The sequence below is a fragment of the Etheostoma spectabile genome, chromosome 12 (assembly GCF_008692095.1).
Source record: "Etheostoma spectabile isolate EspeVRDwgs_2016 chromosome 12, UIUC_Espe_1.0, whole genome shotgun sequence".
NCBI classification, from domain to species: Eukaryota; Metazoa; Chordata; class Actinopteri; order Perciformes; family Percidae; genus Etheostoma; species Etheostoma spectabile.
Window position 1 is genome coordinate 22,091,378 of NC_045744.1, and position 27,277 is coordinate 22,118,654.

General features: G+C 41.0%; 2 protein-coding genes across 4 annotated transcripts; one reads left to right on the forward strand and one right to left on the reverse strand.

Moving 5' to 3' along the window:
• Nucleotides 1-1,245: 1,245 nt before the first annotated feature.
• Nucleotides 1,246-13,939, reverse strand: LOC116699638 (WD repeat-containing protein 78). Of its 3 annotated transcripts, none has more exons than XM_032532323.1 (17): nucleotides 12,780-13,104; nucleotides 11,338-11,506; nucleotides 11,051-11,213; nucleotides 10,157-10,257; nucleotides 9,889-10,045; nucleotides 9,250-9,389; nucleotides 8,424-8,588; nucleotides 8,160-8,345; nucleotides 7,197-7,351; nucleotides 6,850-6,936; nucleotides 5,979-6,133; nucleotides 5,678-5,838; nucleotides 5,066-5,190; nucleotides 4,789-4,887; nucleotides 3,908-4,134; nucleotides 2,867-3,023; nucleotides 1,247-1,558 (listed from the first exon to the last, which is right to left on the reverse strand). In XM_032532323.1, exons 3-17 carry the CDS (start codon nucleotides 11,062-11,064, stop codon nucleotides 1,514-1,516), a joined length of 1,974 nt encoding a protein of 657 aa, XP_032388214.1. In that variant the 5' UTR covers nucleotides 11,065-11,213; nucleotides 11,338-11,506; nucleotides 12,780-13,104; the 3' UTR covers nucleotides 1,247-1,513. The 3 variants fall into 3 exon arrangements, with proteins under 3 accessions (XP_032388215.1, XP_032388214.1, XP_032388213.1); XM_032532322.1 differs by having other exon boundaries at nucleotides 11,036-11,213; XM_032532324.1 differs by lacking the exons at nucleotides 10,157-10,257; nucleotides 11,051-11,213; nucleotides 11,338-11,506; nucleotides 12,780-13,104 and adding an exon at nucleotides 13,827-13,939 and having other exon boundaries at nucleotides 1,246-1,558.
• An 8,587-nt stretch (nucleotides 13,940-22,526) lies between these two features.
• Nucleotides 22,527-26,379, forward strand: LOC116699652 (tiggy-winkle hedgehog protein). The gene is made up of 3 exons (XM_032532353.1): nucleotides 22,527-22,933; nucleotides 23,931-24,192; nucleotides 25,641-26,379. Exons 1-3 carry the CDS (start codon nucleotides 22,628-22,630, stop codon nucleotides 26,315-26,317), a joined length of 1,245 nt encoding a protein of 414 aa, XP_032388244.1. The 5' UTR covers nucleotides 22,527-22,627; the 3' UTR covers nucleotides 26,318-26,379.
• The last annotated feature ends 898 nt before the right edge of the window (nucleotides 26,380-27,277 follow it).

Consider the following 27,277-nt stretch of genomic DNA (forward strand, 5'->3'; position numbering starts at 1 on the left):
GATGACTCGTGTCTTTTCTGATTAGTGTATTTTGTGTATGTGGTTTCCATTAAATGTGAAAGCTACAAAGGTGCCAAATCCTTGTAAAACTAAAGAGTTTACATTTTTCAATGTGATTTGTCTCTCAAATGGACAATAACTTATACACACTTTTCTTAAAGGCAATGTCACAATGTATAATGGGTTGAAGTTCTGCATTCAAACAAACTTAAACAGGGAAAAGAACTTAAATACTTCCTTATAATAAATCATAATAGGTCATATATACTTTAACTGTTGTGGCTGGTCCAGGTGGAGCTACATTTAACTATTAAGTTTAAGTCCACTTGTCTCCAACCTAGGACTCAGTTTGGTTTAGAACTTTAGAAGTATTTTGTTTTGGGGGGGTGGTAGCTTACCTGGTAGAGCGTGCCCCCCATATATAGAGGCTCAGTCCCCTCTGCATGTCATTCCCCTTTCTCTCTGCTTTCGTGTCTAAGCTGGTCATAATAAAAGTCTAAAAATGCCCCCCCCCGTCGTCGTTTATTGTCACAGTGTGACAGTGCTCATGTGGCCGTGAGAGTTCAATCTCAATGAGGATTTTTACTTTTTTTTTTCAGAGCAGCTGTCCAGAAACCGGATTCAAATTTGAATGGTCTCAGTCAGCTTTCTGTTCTCCTCCATGGCTTCCTTTGGTTAGATATTTCCGCTTCCCCCAGCTCAAAGATTTATCTCATATATCATCTCACTCCACCAGGCCTCATTTCGAGGTTGAAAAGGGCCATGGTGTACTTTTTCTTTACCGTCTTTCTGCTACACCTGTAGTTAAAGGCACAATATATTCCCTCTGAACTGTAGTGAGTAGAAGTATTAAGTAGCATACAATTAAAATTAAATACACCAAGTAAAATTATTTAAAAATTGTAGTTTAGTATTTAGTCACTTTTCACTACTAAATAGTTGTGATAGATGTGTAAAGGCAGTATTACTCAGTTTTCTGTTGTACCAAATCTGTCCACAAGGGGTCCCCATATCTCTGAGTTCTAAAGCAGTCCTCATCAGGAAGGCAAAGCGGAGGACTTCATCATCCACACAATCTTTCAGGTTTATTAGAAGTTTTTGGACTTGGTGCTGAGAGTTTAGTAGTCAGGAGCATAGAAATCACATTCATTATTTTACTTATTTTATGGTCTGATGTCCTGCTGTTGATACACAAGCTTCACGTTTTCAGAATTGTGTGCACAGATCCATTTAAAAAGGTATTTAAAAAAAAAAAAAAAAAGTTATCCAGCTGATGTGATCTTACCTAGCTACTGCACATGTGCGACTCCCAACAAAGATAGTTAGAAGTGAGATGTCTCACTCAGTAGCTAAAACAGACCCAAACACACAGGGTGAAAACAGGATCTGCAGCAATGTAGAGTACAACAAAAACAATGGCGTTTTTGAAAATGACACCATGTCAACCTGTTCTAGTACAACCTCAAAATACAATTATGAACCTGAAAATGAGCATTAAATGGGCGCTTTAAAGCTATCCAGGAGTCGCAGAGCGGATGATGCTCTCCAGAATATCCACCTGAAAGAGAAGATCCAGAGAGACGGTTTGAGTTGTTTGTCATGTGAGTTGAGCACCGTGTATCCATAGCTGGCTGGCTGGCTGACTGGCTGGCTGACTGGCTGACTGGCTGAGGAAAGAAGCTTCCAAACTACATCAAATGCCTCCCAGTTGATGCACATTAGCACAGGCTGTTTTGCACAAGGCTACATTTCAGAGAAAATGTTCAGTTAAATTAGAAGTGGAAAGTATTGAATTTCTTCCACTGTTCAACCATACAGGACGGTAGGGACGTTTCTGGTGTTGCTCGGGGACAAATTTGTAAGGCCCAACGAGGTGTCCGTTATCAGCAACAGCGGGTGTGCATGAGCAGTGTTGTAATGTAACAAAGTATAAATACTTCACTACTGTACTTAAGTAGAAGTTAGTAGTACTCACGTATCTGTACTTTACTTTATTTATATTTCCGGACACTTTGACTTTTACTCCGCTACATTTCCCCTATGCATCTTAGTTACTCGTTACTAAAAAATAAAACCAGAAGAAATTTGTTACTCTGGAAAAAAGCGGGTTTGGCGAGTCATTGCTCCTAAATTGCCAAGATGATGCACCCTCCACTCCGCCATGGCAACAGACGATGACCACCCAGACGACAGTGGTGATGAAGATAACGTTACACACCTTTAGCCAGAAGGTTCATCATCAAAGTTTTTTTGGTACTTATTTTGGTAATTAAGTACTTTTCTGATATTAAATGTAATATGTCTAAGTTGTATCTTCTATCAAAGTTTTTTTGGTACTTTGACATAGTTAATTTAATATCAGAAAATTACTTTTGATACTTAAGTACAGTAAATATCAAATACTTTGACTTTTACTCAAGTAATATTCTAAAAGGAGACTTTAACTTCTAAGTTATTTCTGGTTAGATATTTGTACTTTTACTCAAGTGTTTGCTTTCAGTACTTTGTAAAAGACTTAGTGATTACATACAATTAAAATGGTGCACGTAGGGCTACATCTGCAGCTGGACGTAAAACAAAAACAAACATATTTCCCTTCTAACTGCCCACGCAGCTTACATCTGCCTCTTTTAACAAGCCGTTCTGTCTGTGCTTAGAACTCGCTCTGAGCCTCTGGACACGCAAGGAAACCTAATCGACTGACAACACATGGGGTGCTTCTGTCCCCAGCATCCTGAGTAGTTAAAAAAAAAAAATCTATTATTCATTCATTTATTTATTTTCCCTGCGGGTTGCCAGTTGGCATCCCAAGCATTGCCAGCAGCAGGCGCTGCATAATAAAGGCCACCTTTTCCTTCAGTGTTACCTGGCTGCTGTCTCCCACAGAGCTGAGATTCCTGAGCTGGTAGACGGTCACCTGTCCATCGCTGTCTCCGACCAGGACACAGTTTGTCTGAGTGGCAAACAGAAGGGACTTCATCGTCACACCAGCAGCAGCGGGCTGCACAATGACCGGGTCCAAGCTGGAGGAGAGACGTGGACAAGGTGGACAGACAGGGTTACTCCTGGCACAGGTTTTACTAGGGATGGGTATCGTTCCGAACATGTTGGTACCGTCCAATACCAGTACCGTGACGTTGATACCGGTTCCTGAACGATCCTTTTTTGGATACCAATTTTATAAAATCCATTTTATAAAAATATACAAATATATACAGTATGTATATAATTTATTTTCAGCTCCTACTACCTAAGTTGAGTGTGTAACACCTAGTTTTTCCTGCATGCCTTCGATGTGTAATGTTAAGACAGCCAATAGTCAATATCCACGTTCCACTTCCAGGATTGCTCTCGTTCTGCCGAAAAATCCAGCTGGATGTCACTCTAGACTATCTGTCCAATCTGAGTTTTCTATTGCATGCCTAAAACAACCTTTTAACATACACATGTTCCACAAAAACAAGTTGTTTTCTGAGGCTATTTTACAGTGGCACTGGGGGTCTGCTCGGGGCCCAGCGCCGCCCAAGACGATCGTGATTGGTTTAAAGAAATGCCAATAAACCAGAGCACGTTTTTCTCCCATCCCAGAATGCTCTGTGGACTAGCCAGACCCTCCTACGCGGGGCTGTGGAGGAAGGTCTGTCAATGCGAGACTAGAAAGCCAATCACAAACTATTATTAGATCTTGGTATAAGCATGCTGCATTCTTATTGGCTCGCTGAGGCAGATGAGCTTTACTCCTTGGGTAGCGAAATTTGGTATTTAACGAGAAGGCATTTTTCTATACCCCATACTAAGGAGGCAATTTGGCTGTGCCTAAAAAAAAGTATTGAATTTGCTACCCGGCCCTAGGTTTGACATCAGGGAAACAAACATACAGACAGATTCTCCCCTCAGTCTCACTCACACGCTTGAATTCAGGTCCCAGATCTCCAGCTGTCCCTCATTAACGGCTCCGAATACTGTTGCCCACTTAGGGGACCACTTCACGTCGCACACTGTTCTGTGGGTGGAGGTGAAGCCTAACACCGGCTTACGGTGGTCCTGCTTCCACAGCTGGAGGGTCCAGTCAACCGAGCAGCTCAGGAACACATCTGGACTCAGTGGACTCCATGTGACGCGGTTTACAGGACACTGAGGGGCATAGATGTGACCGTTACTGAACTTCTCTCTGATTTTCTCAACTCAAATGAAAACATCAGCAACAAGTGGTCACGGAATTAGATTTTAGCCAATTAGATTTTAGCATCAGCAAAGATCAGATGAGAAAAGGTAATTTTGTAATCTTAAAAGAGACATATTATGGTTTTCTGTATTTTCTGTTGTATTTGTATTTGTTACAATGTCAAATGTTCATGTTAAATGTGGTCAAAGGCTTGAAATAATGAGATAAACATATTTTAAAGAAATCCCTGAGAGCCAAAACCTCAGAGTGAGTGAGTGAGTGAGTGAGTGAGTGAGTGAGTGAGTGAGTGAGTGAGTTTTTGACTTCCACTACATTTTGGATTACTTTGCCTGCTGTATTCAGGACTCCTTTTGTTTGTATGGATTTTATGGTATTGTATCCTCAAGCTCACCACAAGTGTGCCACAAAATCAACCAATCGGAAAAATGAAAGGTCAATTCTGATTGGCTGTTCGTCTCAAACTAGGTTGCTAGTAGCAGGACACAAATCTACGGGGGAATGAGGCACATATATATAATGCCATATTGTTGTCTTTTGTGCTTTACTTGCTTCAAAGCAGTCTTATCAGAAGGAGGTGGTGACTTTTATTGGGGTGGACTTACAAAGTGCTTCCTGTACGTCTCCAGAAACTGCTGACTGTTGGAACAGGAGCATTTGTGGATGAGACCTTCCCATGTACCAACCAAGTAGACACTGGGATCCTGGTGAAACAATGAAACACTGGTGTGATGCATGATTGAAATCATTTATGAGTCAACCTTAGAACTATTGAAATGGTCAATGTCAGCACTAATTGGCAGCCAGAGCATTAGCGCAAAAGATACCCGTTATTATGTATGTAGTTTTCCACGGAACAAAGCTTTTGAGCCACCAACTTACTTTTGGATGGAAGTCAAAGCACAGACCAGGAGTCAGTGCTGACAGAACACTTTCTGTCTTCTTCTCTTTGGTGCTCCCTCCAACCTTCTTCTTTGTGTTCTGACTCTTCTTCAGTTTCATCAGGTCTACAGACAGACAGACACACTTTTCATAGAAAAGAAAATGTGACATTTGGAAAAGCTAGAGCAGATAACAAATAACTAACACTCCAAAAGCATTAATAGTAACACATTCTACTTTTTAAATAATAAATGTCTAGCTATGATTTTGTCTTGTCCCTCTGTCTGGTTCTTGCCTTTGCTGTGCCAACATGCCAACAATAGTACATGTTGTTAATGTAATAAATCAGGTATATTGACAAAATTGACTACAGTGTCGTTTCTCTGTCCTTTTTAAAATGTTCTGAGCGTGTTTGAGTTAAAGAATCTAAAAGGTCTTGTGCCTGATAACTTCTAAATGAAATGTTGGAATGGTGTTTCTCTTTGTGAATAAGTTACATTACAATTCTGGTTACTTCTGGATGAATGTACAGTATACCCTTAGAGTCCATCACTATGCACTTTAAGCTGAATTGACAGAGATAAAAGCACCGCCGGGTGCTGAGTCCAGTACCTATGCAGTCGAGGCCATTGTTGCTGACAAACCACTTGCTGATCCTGCCATCTGCAGCCACAGAAAACAGAGATTCCACCTTCTCTTCTCCTGTCAGACTCAACTCCTGTTGGGTCCACCTAAGCTGCCACACTGGATCCAAGTGCCTGTTGGGACATCCACTGGGCGCGAGCATACACAAACACACACACACACACACACACACACAGAGGAGAGAAGTAAAGAGCATTGACGTGAGTAGTAGCACCTGTAACCATTAGTTTGATGTAAGAGTTGCTCCGTCTGCACACACAATCCTCACCTGCTGCTGATGAAACAAGCCTTGTTGTCTCGACTCTTCACGTTGTAGATAGCGATACTGCCATCTTTCATGCCCACAGCTAGCTGACTGGGGTTATTGGATGAGAAATCCAGGGAAGTCACAGCGCTGTCGCAGCGGATGACCCGCTCCGGCCACTGCAGAGGTGACATATGTGACAACATCTGGAATGGACAGCTGGCACCGCACACGCAGGAACTTAATCCGTGCACATGAACCGCTCATGTTATTAGCCAATTGGGCGTATTCGATTGTTATCACTACCAAAGATAATGGGGCATTAGGGCCCTACTCTACCTCCTTGTGTGCTCAGTCAGCTATTATCAGCCATAGGTAAACTGATCTTGCGTCTATATTACGCGCAGGAAAATGACACATTAAGAGCGACCGCAACTCTGCGTAAGGACTGGGGGCTGGTGGATGAGTTAAAAAACACACACATGACTTTAACCCGAGAGACCGCTGTTCCTGTCTTGTGTGGAACCAAATGTCAATGGTAGTATAGTCTCGCTTTGCCAGACCTTCCTCCACAGCGCTGCACAGGAGGGTCTGGCTAGTCCACACAGCCTTCCTGGATGTGCTCTGTTTATTGGCATTTACTGGCAGAAAACAGAACTATCTATTGGCCAGATAGTCTAGCTAGCTGTCTGAATTACCCTGCAGAGATCTGAGGAGCAGTTAACCATAGACTTCAGAAATTGTCCGGAGTTTAAAATTCTATATGAACCATAGAAATGTATGATAACAGCCTTCTGAACCAACTAAACCACTGGTAATGCACAGTGGATGGAGTGGTACCATTTGAAACGGGTGATTGAAGGTAAATAAAGGTTAAAACATACATAAGTCATACCGTGGGATTTTTGAGAGACCAGCAGCACACCAGGCCTGGTTTCTGGTTACTGGAGCCTAACTCACCATAGCCCACAGCAAGAAGGTCCTAGCAGAAAAAAGCAGAGCACAAGCAAATCTGTATAAATGAACAGTTTCTGTGAAACATTTTTTATAGATCCAATGTTTTTGGTAGAAAGTAGTTCCAGTGAAAATTACTGACATCATTTTCTGGGGATTATTATACAGCATAACATGCTCGCCTCTTCATGGAATTCAATTTAATTTTACTGTTTCCGTAAGGCATTTTTCATTCAATATCACTTAATTTGGATAAAAACGTGTGGATGGAAACATAGCTTGTGTTACCGGGTTCTTCTTGTTCCAGGCCATGCTGCTAACGCTGCTCCCTCGGCTGAGCTCACAGCTAAAAGCCCAGAGACGCTCCACGGCCGGAGACCTGGGACTCTCTGCATCCTCCTCCCTCTGCTCCCCCATCCCGGGCTTCACTGGACTGTCTGGGTCTGACACAATCATGACATTTATTCCCACCTCAAGTTCAAGTTCAAGTTAATTTATTTGTACCCAGACGAAGGCACATTCTGCCAGAGGCACATATCACACATCATTCAACAGTGGAAATTAAGTAATAGCAAAACATTTTCAACAATAAGGGTTGCCCAATGGCCTGGAGTAAGTTAAAGGCCACTTTTCAATCACAAATTATGTTATCATTCTCTTGCCCTCAACAGAGAATTCTTGTTGAATAGTGTGATTTGAATGTGCCGTTTGAGTTGAATTGAGTTGGTGCTATTGACACGTGTCGTGTGACTGGCGGCTGTCTCGTTGGTAGGATGGGAAGATGATGGCTGCGTAAGCGCTAAGGCACATTAGAAATGTTCAAACTCTAGACATAGTAGAAATAAGGGCACCTAAAAATGCATGCAGTCAAACAAATTACAGACAGGAACCACTGTCTCTCCGGTAACTTAATCATTGCAATTGCATTTGATTTGTTTTTTAAATAATAGCCTCCACTTTCAGTATGAACATTGTGAATTAAGGTCAGATATAACACATTTTTGACTCTCTATTGTCATTTTAAACCACAAATAAAAATGTGTTTGTATAGGGGCCAGTAAAAACTAACTAAAAGGCAGAATTATTTTTCCTTAAAAAAAATAAAACCTTAAATCCTGAGTATTCATTAACACTTTTTCTGATCTGACCAATAGTTGGGAGCTAATACTTGTGTCCAGAAAGCATCCTGATTCATCTGTATTAGCACTGGTAGTGTATCAGCGCTTCTGAAGTGAAAAAAAATGACTTTACCTTCTATTACGGGTAGCTGTCTGTAAGCAGCCAGCTGGGGTTGGAAAATGTTTCCCAGAATGCTCCTCTCCATCACTAGTAAGCAGTGTTGGAATTTCTCTGACAGCATGATCAGCTGCAAGTCTGACTCAGCGTTTAAACTGTTCCCAAGCACCTCCACTTCTTTCAATGAGCTGGCAGCACTGGCTGAAGAGAAACACAACAAAGCGATACATGCAAGGAGGGAAAATACAGGTGATAAAACCCAGCCTGACGCTTTGTTACCTGTACTGGCTGTGCTGCCCACTGACACGCTCCTCTCTGCACCTGGGCCACTGTCCACAGCCGCCTCGGGGCACTGAGCCCTCCCCAGTTCAGGGCTGCTCAGCTTTTCATCCTGCTCAGGGCTGTTCAAAGTGTCGTACACATCCCAGCTGGTAACAGTCGTGGCTGTGGGCATGGAATAAAAAAGAAGTTATAGTCATTACCACATTCAGTCTTATTCATTGTAGTCTGATATACAGAAGTATATTTCAACATAATTAAAAATGTATACAGTGTATATATGTATATATTTATATATGTCATATCACCCAGCCAGCATACCCTTGACATTTATAAGTCAATGTTTTAAATGTCTTTGTTCAGTCTTTCCCATAATTTCCCATTAATTATTGGGTAGTTTAATTTATTATTAAACATTGTATTTCATAAACTACATGTTTTGTGTGCAAAAATCTTAATTTGTAAAGTAACTAGTAACTAAAGCTGTCTGGTTAATGAAGTACAAATACAATTTCTCTCTGAAATGTAGCGGAGTAGAAGTAGAAAGTGGGATGAAAAGTAAACACTCAGGTAAAGTACAGGTACCTCAAATTTGTACTTAAGTACAGTAAATTAGTACATTCCACCACTGCGGAAAACAGAGCTAAAAGGAGAGTCAATATTGTTTAAATAGGTAACTGTTGTTGGCTTCTTATATGCTATACCAAGCTAAGGATGAGAACATTTGTGAGTGTTGGCTTGTTCTGCTGCCCCCATGTGACCATAAGAAATAATAATTAATGCAGCGTTGGCTTTGCAAGCTCCAAAGAGAAATAATGAGCCTAACCTTTGTCCACCATGACAATGCTGTCGCTCTGGACCTGTTTGTTTTTGGTTGCTCCATTCAACGTCTGCACCGATAGATCCACATACTTATCGTTGTCCATTCTGCTCCTGCAAACCTCAGCATACTGATTGTTTCTCTCCCTGGAAAAAACAAAAACAAAAACAAGGGGAAGGTGACACCAGCTGGTTAAAACCAAAGAAGGAAATACATCTTTTGATTAATGACCATCAGACATAGCTGTTCGTTACAGTAGGGATTGGAATAATAAAAACTGGCCATTGCAACCCGCCTAAATATCTAATAATAATTAGCTTTAAATAATAAAGACATTTGCAACATAGATTGATGCAGAAAAGGCACATATTGTTGCAGAAAGAAGAAGAAAGTTTCACAAGAAAGAAAGTTTTTGATATGCTCAAAATGCTCAAAATGTTGAACCCAAAGTTACACACTTCCCAACAGATACAATTCACTTTTATTCCACAGTCACATACTGCATTTACACGTGTGCCCCAGTTCCAAAGAAAAAGACATCTCTGTCTTGTTTGGCAGTTTAAAAAGATTAGGAGTGGAGTTTCTTTCCTATGTGTATTCGACTTGTCAAGTAGTTGAAAAAAAAAAGTAGAGTACTTCACTCACATGATAGGTTCTGCGTCATCGGCGTCCACTGACACAACGGTGCTGGGTATGTCCAGCAGTGAAATGCTGTCTGTCTCAGAGATGTAGAGGTCTATGACTTCTTTCAACATGTCTTCTGTCACCTGTTCTTTCACAGTGTCTCTTTTCCCCTGCACATCTGACAGCGAACAAAAGATATGAAACGGAAACTTGTACCAAATACCACAGATACAGTATGTCACAAATATCTGCTGTATTTTATATGTATTTTAGAAGTAATGTGATGAACCTGGGAAGTTGATGGGCATGTCACGTTTGGAAAATGTATCCTCAATCTCCTCATTCATCGACTCTATGGTAGACTGGCTGGATATTCTGCTGCTTCCTAACCTGGAAAACAATGTCAGAGGACATTTGTACGAGGTGAAAATGTTTGGAAACAAAGGCACAAGATAGGGTGTCAACAGTAAAGATACAATTATTATTTTCCTGCCCATCGTCTCTCTTATCAATAACTCATATATTGGAATCTGAAAAGGCAATTTCATTGATTCATATAAAGCCACCTGTGGTAAACAACCATATGTCTAACAAACTTGCTGTTGGTTTTCCTCAGTTTTCCTAAACCCAAGGATGCCACACACCCTTATGTCACCTCGGATCAGCTCCAGCTGTTTGGCCGTCGGATCAGCTCCAGCTGTTTGGCCGTCAGATCAGCTGGTGTACAGTCTCGCATAGTCTCGCATTGCCAGACCTTCCTCCAGAGCGCTGCGGAGGAGGGTCTGGCTAGCCCACACAGCGTTCCGGGATGGGATAAAAACGTGCTCTGGTTTATTGGCATTTTTTAAACCAATCACAATCATCTTAGGCGGTGCTAAGCAGCGGATGGAGTAACGGTGCCGTTGCAAAATAGCCTCAGGAAGGAACATGTGTCCGTTCAAAGGTTGTTTTAGTCGTGCAACAGAAAACTCAGATTGGACCCTGCAGAGATCTGAGGAGCAGTTAACCATAGTCCTCAATAAACCACCGGAGTTTAAAATGCCAACACAAAGAAAGCGGAAGGTTACGGACATCCGGCCGAAATGAGGGACATCTGGCGGAATTTCTGGCAGCACCTCAACAATCCTGTAAATTAAACGTTGTTGATATAGACTTGATGGTGTATAACAATGAGTGGTGGTACCTGGAGAAAGGCATAGCAAAGCTCCCGGTGGCTGTTGTCTGATCTGATGCGGATCCAGCAGAGATTTCATCCAGAAACAACCTGCTGGCTTTGACCTGCGCAGCTGCTGGATCTGCATGGTGCAGCGGCTGAGGAGTGACATCATTGCCTTCATCATCAACACCTGCAAACAGGAGGACAATTAGCCACGCATCTCCAATATGACTGCTATATTAGCTTACTGCTACTGCACATATAGAAGGAATGGGGCACTGAGGTAATACTCATAGCCTGTTAGTGTAAGTTACCCGAACAGCTTGTCTTTGAGTTTGAATGGTGCTCTTCTCCAGAACCTTGCTGCCACCACCCAGGCTGAAACGTTTCCTGCTCGGGGAACCAATGACGCTGTTTGTGTCTCTTGTACTCTGGTTGACTCCATGTATGCCTGACACTGAAATATTTATTGTCCGAGAAGAGCTAGGAAACAGCAAAATAAAACATTAGGATAACCAGCAGGCTCCAGTTTGTTAAATACAGTTTTTAGCGTGATGCAGGGCCTGAAATAGGCCTGTACTCACCAGTACTGAGGCACCTCTGATTTGTGAGGACCCTTACTTCTAGTTGTTGTTAACAGTAGCCTATTATTTATAGGCTGATGTTTATACCAAAATATGCTATATATAATTTATTGGGGAAAACTAAATTTTCAGACATTGCAACATATTCAGCTGTGAGATCGGCAGTCGGATCGAATCAAGCTCCTAAAATTGAATCATTGAACAGCTGACTATTCAGGCCAAAAAGTTAGAGAATGTTACAATTTTACCAGCCATTAAATAGATTAGGCAACCATTGTTTTGCAGTTAAGCAAATCTACCAGCCACATGCATTTTTTACCAGCATTTGGCTGGTAGATGGTGCTAATTTTGGACCCTGCCTACAATATATAGGTATGAATATAAATACATCTAAGACACACATGGTCATCATGTGATAGAACTGCTGAATTAGGGTACTGCATGGGCACCTGTTTTGGTCCAATTCAGGCGCTGGATGAATACTCGATTCTGATTGGCTCCAGGGTGTCCTAAGGAGTTCCGGTGAAACTGTCTATTTAACTTTATCATTCTAAATGAATGCGCTAACGCTACATTAAAAGAAGAACACCTCGAGTGCCTCGTGCCATAACCACACGAGCTGCAAGAAGTAAGGTAACGTTACACTGACCCTCTCTGAACTGACTTTTCGATCTCACTTCGATGTTCAGCTCGCGTCCAACAGTAATGTTACACATGGGTATCATTTGGCTCGCGAAAGTCTTGATATCGATAGCTGTATAGATAGTTTATCTAGTTGTTAAACATACATTCAAATTACATTTGCTGTTTGTCAACCAAACACAATGTCATTCCCTTTGACTCGTGCTAGCATAACGTTAGCTGGTTAACGTGTAGCTCGTAACGTTAGCTAGCTGAGCCAAGAGTGTATGGCTGCAGCCTGGAGCTTTCCGTCTCATGCGCTCCTGTCTCATGCCCTCACGGGAGGCATGAGACGGGAAGCTCCAGGGCTGCTGCCATACCCGTCCCAGGACGCAACGTTGTCTTAGGTCCGTCCTATGAACTGGAGCAGTGGACATTGTTTCCATGCAAAGAGATTAGAGATGGAAATTATTGTTCCAGGTATTAGTCAAACCCTCAGGTGTTACATGGTAAACGGAGTTGACGAAATGAGTTAAGAAATGTCAACTTACGGCCTTAGAACCAGAGCACGTCTCTTCTTTTTATCTTCGTTTGCCACGGAGGTAGACATTATTCAAGCGTTGTTTTGTACTTCCCTACTACGTTGCCACAGCAACGGGACGCCCCGCGCCTTTGCTGCTGGACTGCTGGACCTTTATTAATCATGGGTTTTTAGACACCACATGGACATGAACGATTGATAAATAAAGCCAAGCAGTACGGATAGCAGCTTTAATGCTACTTGGTACAGATTATAGAGAAAGAGAGAATTGCTTGTAAATCCCAGTAACTGGCAGTTGTGCAAGTGGTAGAATCTGATAAACTCCACAGGGACAAGATGTAAATGCAGCTTAACATGCCAGAGTAGCAAGAATGCTAATTTACATAGCTACGTAGCCCCTAGGCAGGTAACCGAAATGGAACAAGGTACAAGTATACAATACACAAGTAGAAGAGGACATATGTTACTGCAATCTGAGTGAGTTTGAATTGAATTGATATTCATAATGTGTTTGCAGTATTAATTCAGTAAGTGTTAATTTGACACAGACTAGACACAATGTGATTACTAAAAAAATTGAAAATGCAACATATACTTTGCTCTCTTCCTAACTGCCCTTTTTCAGACTGCTGTGGGACTAGATCTGCTTATTGGCAAAACATGCTGCACCTGCAAGTGTTTTTATCCGTAAATATCTAAATAAAAAGGAACCAGCGATTACTTTATAATAGGTATTGATAGAAGAAGTCCTGGATTCTCAGTCTGGCGTATATTTGGACATTGAGTGAGAGCAGAGACGTCCATCAGTCTATAGTGACTAAATTTCTCGGTATGGCACCTCTGGGAGTTTGTGAGACGAGCCAGGGCACTTAGGATATTAAACTAGATGTCAACTTCAGTGGATTAAAGCTTTTATGTGATGTGATCAATCAAGCAGCAGTGTGTGTGTATGGTGCATGTCGGGCAGTGAAGTCAGACAGAAGGGCAGCTAAAGGCAGCTTAGGTATGACTGCCAGTGATGTCATTCATGATGTATTTTAGAAGTAATGTGATGAACCTGGGAAGTTGATGGGCATGTCCCGTTTGGAAAATGTATCCTCAATCTCCTCATTCATCGACTCTATGTTAGACTGGCTGGATATTCTGCTGCTTCCCAACCTGGAAAACAATGTCAGAGTACATTTTAACGTGGTGAAAATGTTTGGAAACAAAGGCACAAGATAGGGTGTCAACAGTAAATCATCTCTCTTACCGAGAACTCATATATTGGAATATGAAAAGGCAATTTCATTGATTCATATAAAGCCACCTGTGGTAAACAATCACATGTCTAACAAACTTGCTCAATATGGCAATATATCGTCCTTTTTGTGCTACAAGAATAAGAGTGCCAAAGCCAAATATCAATATTTTAATTAATAAACTAAGGCGCTTTAAATAGATTTCCCTGCTCCCAGCATCCCTACTTCATGGCTCCTTGAGGTGATGCCCAACTGTGGTGGTGTTTTGGCCTTAACGCTAGGTGGGGCTGTGCTCAATGAATCAAGGTTAGAGTATAAGAAGTGAATGTAGTAGAAGAGAGAAGAAGAGTCATGGTCCAGATAAGACACATTGATGCTAGCACACTACCTGTTCACGTTGGTTGGACTAAAGTAAAGTGAATAAGTCAAGACAGGTTGGGCTGCACTTTGAAGCACGGAAAAAATTGTCTTTTCCAGGGTTTACTTCGTATTCCCTGCTGAAAACATTTGATTTAAATGTGGGCAATTTTGGGCACCCAGATAGCTCAGTTGGTAGAGCGGGTGCCCATGTATAGAGGTTTACTCCTCGACGCAGCCGGCCCGGGTTCGAATCCAGCCTGCGGCCCTTTGCTGCATGTCACTCCCCCTCTCTCTCCCCTTTCATGTCTTCTACTGTCCTATCAATTAAAGGCCTAAAATGCCCAAAAAATAATCTTAAAAAAAAAAATGTGGGCAATTTTAGAGAACAGAGAGCGTCAGCAGTGTGTGATCCCTGTCAGCGTTCTGAGCAGCTGGTTTTCTTGGTTAAATGAGGTAATGATGCATGTGAGGTTACAGACGGGCGAGCAGGATGAGTGCTGCTGACGCTCTGTCTCATACCGGTTAACGACCAGCCAACACTGGGGACAGGGTTTCTACTGATTTTATATGGCTGCTATTAGGAGACACTTGAGATGAGTTATAGGTAGTCCGGAGCAGGTGTCCAAGTGTCCTTGGGACACCACCCCACCAACTCCTCACCATCCATAAAAAATAATGAAAGATAATTCCAAAGCCATATATTGGATTTAGTGGGCGTTTTATAGCTTGCTCACACACCACTATTCTTTTTATATTGTTTTGAATGGCTTGCTTTATTGAAACCGTTAACCTTTATTAATCATGCCACTTTTCTTCGCTGTGCCGGAGCCTCCACAGCCTAACGTTATATGGTGTCATAACTGTGGATCGAGAGATGTTTAATGTTTTTTTTTATTGATATCATTACAGGGGGAGCCAGGTGTTGGGGAGTAGGCCTACTACTGCGTATGTGACAAGACTAACCTATAGCTTGTTTGTCTCCAGAGGGAGCTGTGGGAAGTCTGAAGTGTTGACTTAGCGTTGGGTGCGGCTGAAGATTACATGTTTGCAAGAAGTGAGCATATGTGGGGCACACGTACACCATAATAATCCCCCCCCCCCCCCAACAATCGTCAGCAATGCCACAACTTTTTGATGATTTAAAAAGATTATCTTGCAGATTTTTTCTTGATTTGTGATGTAGCTTTTGAGTTTTTCTTTTACATCCTCCGATCTGCTCCGGAGGTCCACCACAATGTATTCAAATCGCAGATTTTAAACATGTTCAATATGTTTATGAATAATGCATTAGGAGAATGAATCTAGTGCACTGGATGGTAAATAGAGAGGAATATCAAACATGGAAAAGGGTTGTTTTTTTTTTCTATATATTGATGGCTAAGCTACCATCCTGGGAAAAAATATGCTCTATTTACAATTGATTTGTGCTTGACAAATATACTGGATAGACGGTAGTTTAAGGCTGGTACATAAATAGATTATTTAATTAAGTAAATGATGGAATAGTAGCTTAACCAACTGATTGATTAATCGGCAAATGTTTTTTGGATTTTGACCATGTTTTCTGTTATAGAGTTGTATGATTGAATATTGAGAAACAATAGATTGTAAACACTTTTATAAGGGTTGTTTTTGTAATTTAAGGATGTAAAAGTATGGACATTTTAGAAAGGGTAAGACCTATAAAACATTTTGCTTCCTCCTCCCTTTTTTCGAACAAGAGTATGTATGTATGTATGTATGTATGTATGTATGTATGTATGTATTTGTTTATTTATTTTTTCATATATACTACTTTTGTGTAATATTTTTTTTTCTTCTGTTGTTCGAAATAAACCATTCATTCATTTATTCATGTAGGCTCACAGAAATGACACAGATCTTGTCATACTATAGGTAGGACAACATTCCAAAATGTCAGTTTATTAATAATATTGTATATCTAAAAGAGACAGGGATATTGTAATTAAGCAGACCAGTCATTGGGATCTTTGTTGTTGAGTTGTTGCAGCTGATGTTGATGTGAGAGGTGATGAGGTTCAAGCTATTTGTGCTGCCCTGATCCTTTGAATGGTGGCTAGAGGAAAGATTAGGAAATAGAAAGAAATGTCATTAGTGGCTAGATTTGCCACTAATTCCCGTAGATATTTCCCACAAAATCCTCTTTTGCCAGTCCAGTGTTGGAGCCTCATGTTGTTCCCACTGGTCCTGGGTGAGGGACTGTTCAGGAGACCTGAATTCCCCTACTCCAAGATCACGTACATCAGACCAGCGGCCAATGCTTACAATTTAGCATGACCCACGCACCTAAAACTTAAAAAGAAGTTAATCAAGTTATGTTGACATCCAGCAGCTTTGTGCTGTTATTGTTGGTCATACGTACTGATTGGGTAAAAGTTTGGCTTGTGACACAACACAACGTGTGCATGACTAATTTCATTCCAACTAGTGCGGTTTGTCTCAATACTCTTGTATACAGCAAAAATATGTTGTGTAAAGACAGAAACTACTGTTTCTCTGTGTAAATCAAGCTCAGCAAACCTGAGCTTTTGCCTTGGGTTTAAGTAGCATTTCTAAATAATAGTGCAATCTTGGCTCTGCATTTGCATAACCATAAACTATTGTAATATTGTTCAGGGTATAATATGAGCGGAAACTGAAATAGTCAGACAGAATATCCCAGGAATATTGTTATTCCCCAAGTTGAGGCTTTGACCTGTCTAATCACATTTACTATTAATAACCCACTGATCTAGGGTCAGTGCGGTGTCTGTGTTAAGCGTAGATGTGCTCGCGTAACTGACAACTCTCCCCATTTTCACTAATGGCCTTCAAATACGATACTACTACAAATGTGCTCTTGTGCGTTATTCCCAAAGTCATTTAAAAATAACAAATTATTTTTTTTATGGATCAACTGGTCTTCCTGTGTGTCTGGCAGATTACACTCTTTGACTTCATTCACCGACCAAGAGAAGAGAAAATGAATCCAGTGCTCCTTCAGAAACTACTACTCCATTCTGTCAATTTAGTGTGAGACATAGAGCTGGGCAATGTATCAATATCGTATCTATCGTAAGACTAGATATCGTCTTAGATTTTGGATATTGTAATATGGCTTTAGTGTTGTCTTTTCCTGGTTTGAAAGGCTGCATTACAGTAAAGTGATGTCATTTTCTGAACTTACCAGACCGTTGTAACTGTTCTTATATATTTGCCTTTACCCACTTAGTCATTATATCCCTATTACTGATGATGATGATACTTGAGGAAAAATCTCATTGTGTAATTCAACACTACAATATTGTTGCGATATGATATCGAGGTATTTGGTCAACAATATTGTGATATTTGATTTTCTCCATATCACCCATGCGTAGTGAGGCATCAAACAAGTTTCAAACGTGTTATTTCCAGTGTTGTTGAAATGATATTGTCAGTGTCCTGTAGTGTGTGAGAATTCAACTGAGAGATGACATTCATCTTTTGTTGCCCATATGAAACCATAGCTTCAAGGACAATTAATACCAGGTAAACGTAAAGGCCTGTGACCAGACGTTCACATCCATATAACATGTCCAGATATACTGTAGATGGCAGGTTAATACCAAACGGAATATGGGCGAGGGTGGAAGTATGGAAAGTGTAACGTAAAAAAAACAAAAACAGGAACAGATATAGATAGGATGTGATCACATAAAGGTCTGCAGAAGTTCACACTCACTAAAAACCTATCATTGTTTTCACTTTAAAGATGAATAATATGCACAATGCACCATTGCATCGCAAAAGAGAATTCCAGGCAGGCAGTCTGAATACTTCCTGAATGTTTTTTTTTAGACGCCTTCATCCATGGCAAAGTACAAAATTCCACACTGTCCCCAACCCTTATTAGCAGGTCAGAAATGTTAAGCAGTTTCCTTGTTGTTGTCTCCCCCCCCCTTGCACAGCAGGTCTTTCTGATCCCTGCAGGTTTAAGTTACACGCCACGTAAATAGTGTTCTAACACATTAGTGTCCTGTCTCAGACCAACAGCATTTTAGTTTTTTTGTTTGGGTTGCATTCATTGGCTGAACAACGTGTAAATCATGCCCTTTGTTAACATTACTATAGACCAGGGGTCTTCAACAGGGGGTCCGCGACCCCTAGGGGGTCCGCGGAGGTACTGCATGGGGGTCGCGAAAGTTTTGGTTGCTTAGACTTTTTTTTATATTCCCCCCCCCCCCCTGCAATTTTTTCCACTAATTGAAATGTCCACCCTACTCACTGTGCATCGCCCATGTTTAAAATAAAAACATGAATATATGAACCTGTGTATTATTTGAGTATCTTAGTATTGAATGCACAATAACAAGGTACATTTACACATGGCACTATAGGACCAGTTTGATATAACACAATTTTATACAATATATATAATTAGGGGGTCCCCGCTCCATCTTGCCATCAGTTCGGGGGTCCTTGGCCTGGAAAACGTTGAAGACCCCTGCTATAGACGGCTAACGCTAACCTCGGCTCAACAAAGCACAGCTGCTGAAGGTTAACCTAGCCGATGATGTTAATCCGCCTGTCTTGTTTGTGTTCAACGTGAGAATGAAACTTGCCTGGATGAGAGTATGTCTTTTTTTTTTTTTTTTTCATATAATTTTTTTGGCAACTTCTTGGCCTTTATTTTTACGGGACCGCTGAAGACATGAAAGGGGAGAGAGAAGGAAGAATGACATGCAGGGGCCGCAAGTCGGAGTCAAACCCGGGACTGCTGTGTTGAGGAGTAAACCTCTAAATATGGGCGCCCGCTCTACCAATGAGCTATCCGGGCGTCCGAGTATGTATTTTCATATTATAGAGGGGTTTGTGCTGTGTTAAACTGACTCACCCAGAATCTACCTTTCCCTCTCTTCCTTGTTGTTGCAGTTCAGGTTTTAAAAGGTGTATTTACAAAAGTTTGTCTTGTGGACAAAATAAGAAAGACAGGGAAGTTTTGAGCGTCAACGACTTCATTCGGATACACTTTTATGCACCAATTTCCGGTGGAAATACTTTTTATTTAGCCTATGTGAAGAAAAAACACTAAAACACAGATTACAATTCAACATATATCAAAACTACAATGAAAGCATGTTGTTGCGTGTCATTGGGTATTTTTAAATGGGTTATACTGCGTATACCTGCGTATCCCGTAGACAACACCACTGGGTTAAGTCATATCCATCTTTAACTTGTCTGTCCCAAGTGGAGACAAGGGCAGCTAAGTTAGCTTGAACGTAAATGTCATACAAATCATTTTTAACCTTTTGATGATTCAAATAACGGATTAAATTTATAGTGCTAAACATGTACTTTATGTCTGTAGTGGATGAATACCTTCTTACTTGACTCATGCAGGGTAAGACTAGACCAGACTGTACTGTAAGTAATGAAATCTGGTCTTCAGTAGAGACCTATAGGTTTTATCACAATTAGATTTTGTCTTTTATAGAATAAAAATGAACCATACTTACACCATAATATGGTAACAACTTGTAGAAAAAGAATCAATTATTGTGGTGCCCAGTAACAAACATTAATACACAAAAGTTACTTTTTAAAATGTTAATGTGGGAAGACCCTTCCAGTACTTTTATACTAATGAAGAATAAGACCACAACAAGGTTTCACACACTTCCCAACACTAAATAGGGCTTAATTCCTCAGTTCCTCTCCAGTGACCTGTGTCCCATGTGTTTCTACGTATCCGTACAGAGGGAGGGCCCCAAAGGGACTGTTGGTACTTAAAAACACCGACCAGCCTGATTCCCCACGTAAGACTCTTAACATAGTTTGAGGATCAGGATTGTAAGAAATGCTAATTCCAACATTTTTAACAGTTTGTGCCTAGAGCTTCTGTTCTTGTTAATTTGTTAATTGATTTAGACTGCAGTTTAATACAGCAACAGAGAGACACTAGCCAGTGGTACTGTTCATCAGAAAGTCGAGGCCTGACAGAAGGAGTTATTGATTGTTTCAAAGGAAGGAAAAGGACACGTTGATTGAAGGAAAAAATGTCTTTCAGGTTTTTTATTGAAATACTTAATCACATAATTAACCTTCCTATTGTCCTCTGACCGGTTTTCAAAAGGTTTCTATAAATTTGGGTTTCTTTCAAAGATCAGGGGGTGGCAGTAGCTCAGTCCGTAGGGGGTTGGGTTGGGAACCGGAGGGTCGTGGTTTAAGTCCACATACGGACTAAAATATGGTTGTGGACTGGTAGCTAAAGAAGTTCCTGGGCACTGGCAAGGGGCTCTTGAGCAAGGCACAGAACCCCAACTGCTCGTGCTGTCTTTCCATGGGCAGCCCCCCCTCTGACATCTCTCCATTTAGTGCATGTATAGGTACTGAGCGTGTGTGTGTGTGTGTGTGTGTGTGTGTAATTCACGCCTGTGTGTAATAACAGAATGTATATTGTAATTTACCCTTGTGGGACTAATAAAGGATACATTATATTTCATTACATTATTTTAAATGATCAGTTCACTATTTTAAATGAATTAAGGTGTTTTATTCAAAAGCATTTGAATTTTTTTTCTCCTTTTTTTTAATATAAAAGAACGTGGGGATGTGGGGGAAAACGCAGAGAGTGACATGTAACGTGGAAAAAAGTGATAATAAACATTGAAAAAAGTGACTAATGTCAATAAAATCAATGGTTTAAATGTTAAAATGTTTACATTTTGACCCAGAAAAACAAAATGTTGCACGGTCGACGGGAAGACAACACAAGGGTTAAACACGCCTGTATAGTTTTTGTGAAGTGGAGTGTTAATTAAGCCCCTAGTCTGCTGGATGAGTCAAGGTTTGGCTAGCTGACTTTGCGTAAATATAAAAAGTGAAGAAGCAGTTCAAGGGTCTCGCTGTCATGGTGTGAAAATGCTGTTTTAAACATTCTATTTATTACATTTATAATGTATGTCTTAAACAAGCTAAATAATGGGTTTAGCTGGTTTTAGGCAACAAACAGATTGTATCTAAAAATTATTAAAGCAGCCTTTTAAAACCCACAATGTGTAATTTGTGGGTGGATTGTAACTAAGTACATGTACTCAATCACTTAAGTACACATTTGAGGTACTTGTACTTTGCTTGAGTCTTTTCTTTTCATGCCACTTTCTCCTTCTACTCTGCTACATTTCAGAGAGAAATACAAGTACTGTTTACTCCACCACATTCCTCTGACAGTTTAAGGTACTGGTTACTTTACAAATTAAGATTTTTGCATATATAAAGCATTTGGTTAATTCATATGTTTTACTAAAAATTAAACTACCCAACAGTATACAGGCCTAAATACAGCTGAAATGATTAGCCGATTAAATACTTGATCGTTTCCAGTTTCCATGCAGGACTTTTACTTGTAACAGAGTATTTCTACAGTGTGGTATTAGTACATTTACTTAAGTAAAGGATCTGAATACTTCCATTACTTCCATTGCTGATGATTACAGATCGTAGGCTACTCTCTCCCCAAGACCTCCATCCCGTGGGATGAGGCTATATATTTAGGATCAGCTTTGATATTTGTCTGTCCACGGGAGTAACTCGTTACTTTGCAGATTCAACGTTAAGTGAATATGGCTGTAGTCAGGTAAAATCTCAACCTTTCAAAACCTCTGAGAACAGCATTAGTCTACTGTGAGACCTCCTTGTAGCCTATTTTCTTCCTTTTTTCCTTCAACTCACAGAAAAACATGAACATGCCCCAAACTGGAGATATACGTTCTACTTATTATTACATTAGTAGCAGACTACTAATATTAAAACAGATGCTGAATACTTGATTAATTCCCAAGGGGAAAATAATGTTTACAGTCTATTGCATCCATGTAAATAACAAATAAACACATAATCGTGCCAGTGACAACATCAACGGCTTGTGTTTAGTAGCCTAGCCTTAACTGAATTAACACATTTGCGTGACTATTTGTTTTCCTTGCAGGTACATACAGTACACTACAAGTAAGACTATTCAGTCAAGATCACATTAAATAATAACAATACTTAAGAATGTCATAAAAGGTTACTTGAAGTGTGTGTGTGTGTGTGTGTGTGTGTGTGTGTGTGTGTGTGTGTGTGTGTGTGTGTGTGTGTGTGTGTGTGTGTGTGTGTGTGTGTGTGTCAGAGAGAGAGAGGAGAGAGAGAGATGGACAGTCAGTCAGACGGATCTACAGTATAGTAGTTATGGCACCTGCCCTGCTCCATTTGAAGAGGGAGAGATAGCGTGATGTCAGAGATGGTCCTGATGAGAGCGACGCTGTCAGTGGCCCTCTGCCTGCTGCTGGCGTCCGTTGGCTCGTGCTGCGGACCAGGCAGGGGACACGGGAAGCGGAGGCACCCCAAGAAGCTGACACCGCTTGCGCTGAAACAGTTCATCCCCAACGTGGCAGAGAAAACCCTGGGGGCCAGCGGCAAGTACGAGGGCAAGATCACGCGCAACTCGGACAGGTTCAAGGACCTGGCTCCCAGCTACAACCACGACATTATTTTTAAGGATGAGGAAAACACCAACGCAGACCGACTCATGACACAAGTAAGTAACAAGAGCCTACATATTTCAGTCTGTTTGATTTTGTTTGGCATTTGTTTAGTCGTTATAGAAAAATGAATGTTGGATGTGACGCGGCACAAGAGCGCATCGCTCTGTCTCTTGCCGGTGATCCGTGATGTCTGGGGTACAGCGTGTCTAGAGTTTACATTAGTGTGCGGGTGTGCGTGCGTGTGTTTGTCTCTTTCTGGGTGTGCGTAATGGGATTTTGCGGATGCCTTGAAGCTAGGTCCAAATCGGCAGATTTCTCAGATTTGTAGTGTCGCCATGACATTTCAGAGACAACATTCCGGTTTAAGTAAACTTAGCTGCTCTTGTCTTTACATGCGACAGAAAGGATAAAAGATGGATATGGTTTCACCCCAAATACCCTAAATACAACCTTCTAATTGAGAGAGAGAGAGAGAGAGAGAGAAAGAGAAATCCCGAGAGTTCTTTTTTTTAGGGAACTGACATCTCAACGTTGTCTTTGAGTGTGAATGTTAGTCCAATCCATTACGGAAGAGGATTAGGGCCACTGGTGAAAAATGTATGTGAGTTTCTTCTTTCTTCTTTCTTCGAATTCATTCTCAGAGTTTATTCTCTGAATTCTGAGATTAAAGTTAGAATTCTGACTTTAATCTCATAATCAATAAAGTCAGAATTCTGAGAATAAAGTCAGAACTCACACACATTTTTCACCAGTGGCCCTAATCCTCTTCCGTAAATCCATAGAGTGGTGACCTGTGGCTGTGCAATATCATGGGTGCCAACATTCAAAAAGAAGATGGAGACAAAATGACCACACACCAAAACTAAATGCCCACATCAAAGCCATGACCAAATATTATACACACAAATCAGCATGGTGCCAAAGTAATAATAGCCTATGTTTACAGTGAAAGAGTTGATGGATCATGAAACTTTATTACAACTTGTCACCAAGTTAGATGAGATCTGGGATGTCGATGATCTGAACATGAAATGTCTCTTTCCTTTTCAGAGGTGTAGGGACAAACTGAACTCTTTGGCTATTTCAGTCATGAATCAGTGGCCCGGGGTTAAGCTTCGAGTCACAGAGGGCTGGGATGAGGATGGTCATCATTCGGAGGAGTCTCTGCACTATGAGGGCAGAGCGGTGGACATCACCACCTCAGACCGGGACAAGAGCAAGTATGGCATGCTGTCCAGGCTGGCTGTGGAGGCGGGCTTCGACTGGGTATACTATGAGTCCAAAGCCCACATCCACTGCTCTGTGAAAGCAGGTGGGTGGACCAAATAACATGTAACCCTATACGCACAGTCCCATTAGCATGACTTACAAAGACACTTGCAAGGATTATAAGTCGACAGTTGAATAAACGAGTACTTATGTCCTTTTAAATTTCTTACAGGTTCAGTCGTTGTCTATACCATGCTAGCATTCTGCTAATGAATGCTGATTGGTAATTGAAGGACTGATTACGTCCAGAGATCCCGCTTGACGGCATCCAAAGCAGAACCAGAATGTCAGAGTGAATATTTCGGCGTGGTCGTTAAACCATTAGCAAACCTCTTTCTACCATGTGTATTGACAAGGAGAGCCTGATCTGTCAGCGGTGTTATCGATGCCTCGAGAGAAAAAAAGAAGTAACACAGAGCGTATTGTAAAGCAGTATCTCTGGCCGTACGATGTGTATGATGTCATAGAGATTTTAAAAGGTATTTTAGAACAAAAAAGCGACTTTAAAAAACAAAAAATCTCTCCTAGCAGTGTGTATTTTCTTAGCCTCCCTTTTGAATGCAAAATTCAAATTACTAGACAAAAAATTATATCTTGAGATTCAAGGATTTTGAGGAGTATAGCTCCATAGATCACCATTCATTCCGCAATCGCCTGTGGGCGGACTCATATGGAAATAGAGTGGAACTGCAACCAGCCGGAAGTTTCCAGAAAGTGGAAGTTCTCCCCTTATTAGAAATTTACTGACGGCTGCCGGGAAGGCTGCTCTTGTGTATCCTCCCTTCTCGGGCCATAAATAACTTCCGGTTTGAGCGAGGAGCTATCTAATAGGAGACTTGAGAAGCAGCCCATGAATGATTCTGAGGAGAGACAGTCTGATATTGTGCACCAGCAACCCAGTTTGCACAAGAGTTGCCGATATTTGTGTTGTAAAGGCCTCTGAAACGGCCTAAAATAGTGGTATCCGCGATTATGCCAAGTTATGCTCTGATCCCATGCCACCTAATTTGAAGCCCTGAAAATAATCAACCTTAAAGTAGTTTATTTAGGCTATCACCGTTTTTTCCATTGACTGTTAAATAGACAATAAAAGTTGTCTAGCCAAATGGCGAGTTCTGTGTTTTATGTTATGTAGGGTTTAACCTGTACCAGGCCCTACAGCAGTAATATAAATCATATTACAAAGGGTTAATGGTATACAGCTTTAAAACACAGTAAAATATATATATACATATGTAATAGTTTTACGCAATGGTATTGGATCAGGACTTGGTATCGGCCGATATGCTCGTTCAGGTATCAGCACCGGAAAGGAAAAAACTGTATCGGAACATCTCTAATTTGCACAATACATGTGTCCCTCTGCTCTTTGTACAAGGTTGTTTTAGGTTTTTACCTCAGATTTTCAACCCACTCATTAATTCAACATGTTTATAGTTCTTGCTAAATGTATTCATCAACTCTAGTGTGTTACTGTTGCCACTCTTGCAGAAAACTCGGTTGCAGCTAAGTCTGGAGGTTGCTTCCCTGGTTCGTCCATCGTGATCTTGTCAGATGGAAGGACTAAACCATTGAAGGAGCTCCAGGTGGGAGACAAGGTGCTGGCTGCAGACCAACAAGGACATCTTGTTCCTAGTGACTTTCTAATGTTTATGGACCAGGACAAGCAGATTATGAGAGATTTCCACGTCCTGGAGACTGAAGAGCCACGCTGCAGACTTACACTGACGGCAGCTCACCTGGTCTTTGTTATGAGCAACAACAACAACAGCAGCGACATTAGGGCCGTGTTCTCCAGTAATGTAAAAGTAGGTCAGTGGCTTCTTGTTGTTGGGAAAGACCGTCCAGACCATCTCATCCCTGCAAGAGTGACAAGAATTCATGTGGAGAAATATCGAGGGTCCTATGCACCCGTAACATCTCACGGAACCATCATAGTTGACTGGGTTTTGGCATCTTGCTATGCGGTAGTTGAGGACCATGACCTTGCACATTGGGTTTTTGTGCCAGTCCGACTGTGGCGCACATTCTTGTCCCTGGTCGGGATGGTGAAAGAGCTCAGCAGTGTGTACCAAACGGAGGGTGTCCACTGGTACCCCGAGCTCCTCTACCATGTGGGAAGTTGGGTTCTGGACAGCAGCTCTTTTTACCCACAAACAGGGCTTTAAATTGACACCTGCCAACCTGCCAAATGCGGGTAGAAATGAACTTGTAAAGTTACTAGCCAATTTGGCTGGTGATCAGGCCCGGCCCTAAACAATTTGGTGCCCTAGGCAAGATTTTAGGTGGCGCCCCCTTGCATCACTGTACAGTTAACTGATGTTAAAACTAACAGATAGCGCTCGCTATTTATTGATTAGCCAACTATGTCATGCTAACGGCTAATGCTATTATCGATCATTGTTCTGCAACAGCAAAATAATATCATTATCATCATCAACTTTACTGTAACATTACCTCTGTCTTTGTCACGTTTTTCCTTCTACTTTTCTTTTTTCCTCCCCTGGGCACCAGACAGTTTAGGACGCTTTGACATTATGAGATTTAGATGCAGGTAAAAGAAGTCGGGCTTGTTTTTTAATTAAGGTGACGTTATAGTAAGGTGACCAGATTTCTCAGACAAAATCCGGGGACATTTCAGCTCAGAAGCGTATTTACCTCCAAAACACGTAATGTTTTTATTTTTGTAAAACTTAAAACGGGGACACTAGACCTAGACTGTTCTCATTAGGGGCTGAGCCCCCCCAAGGTATCATCCTAGACCCACCCCTGCTGCTAGTTCCTACTCCACTCCACTCCACCTCAAGATAGAAAATCCTAATATTTCAAGATAAAAAGGCCCAAATATTTCAAGATAAAAAGTCCTAATATTTCAAGATAAAAAGTCCTTATATTTCAAGCTAGAAAGTCCTTATATTTCAAGATAAAAAATCCATCCTTATACTTCAAGATAAAAAGTCCTAATATTTAAAGATAGAAAGTCTTAATATTTCAAAATATAAAGTCCTAATGGTCCTAATATTTCAAGATAGAAAGTCTATATTTCAAGATAGAAAGTCCTTATAGTCCTAATATTTCAAGATAGAAAGTCCTTATAGTCCTAATATTTCAAGATAGAAAGTCTTAAT

What these genes read in the sequence shown, in the direction of transcription:
- LOC116699652 (XM_032532353.1), top strand. Translation starts at nt 22,628, where the DNA reads ATGTCAGAGATGGTCCTGATGAGAGCGACGCTGTCAGTGGCCCTCTGC. An exon ending in CAGACCGACTCATGACACAA is followed by an intron (nt 22,934 to 23,930) that starts GTAAGTAACAAG and finishes TTTCCTTTTCAG; the next exon opens with AGGTGTAGGGACAAACTGAA. An exon ending in CCACTGCTCTGTGAAAGCAG is followed by an intron (nt 24,193 to 25,640) that starts GTGGGTGGACCA and finishes CCACTCTTGCAG; the next exon opens with AAAACTCGGTTGCAGCTAAG.
- LOC116699638 (XM_032532322.1), bottom strand. Translation starts at nt 11,064, where the DNA reads ATGCCTTTCTCCAGGTACCACCACTCATT. An exon ending in GGGCAGCACAGCCAGTACAG is followed by an intron (nt 8,346 to 8,423) that starts GTAACAAAGCGT and finishes GTTTCTCTTCAG; the next exon opens with CCAGTGCTGCCAGCTCATTG. An exon ending in AGACGTACAGGAAGCACTTT is followed by an intron (nt 4,135 to 4,788) that starts GTAAGTCCACCC and finishes TATGCCCCTCAG; the next exon opens with TGTCCTGTAAACCGCGTCAC.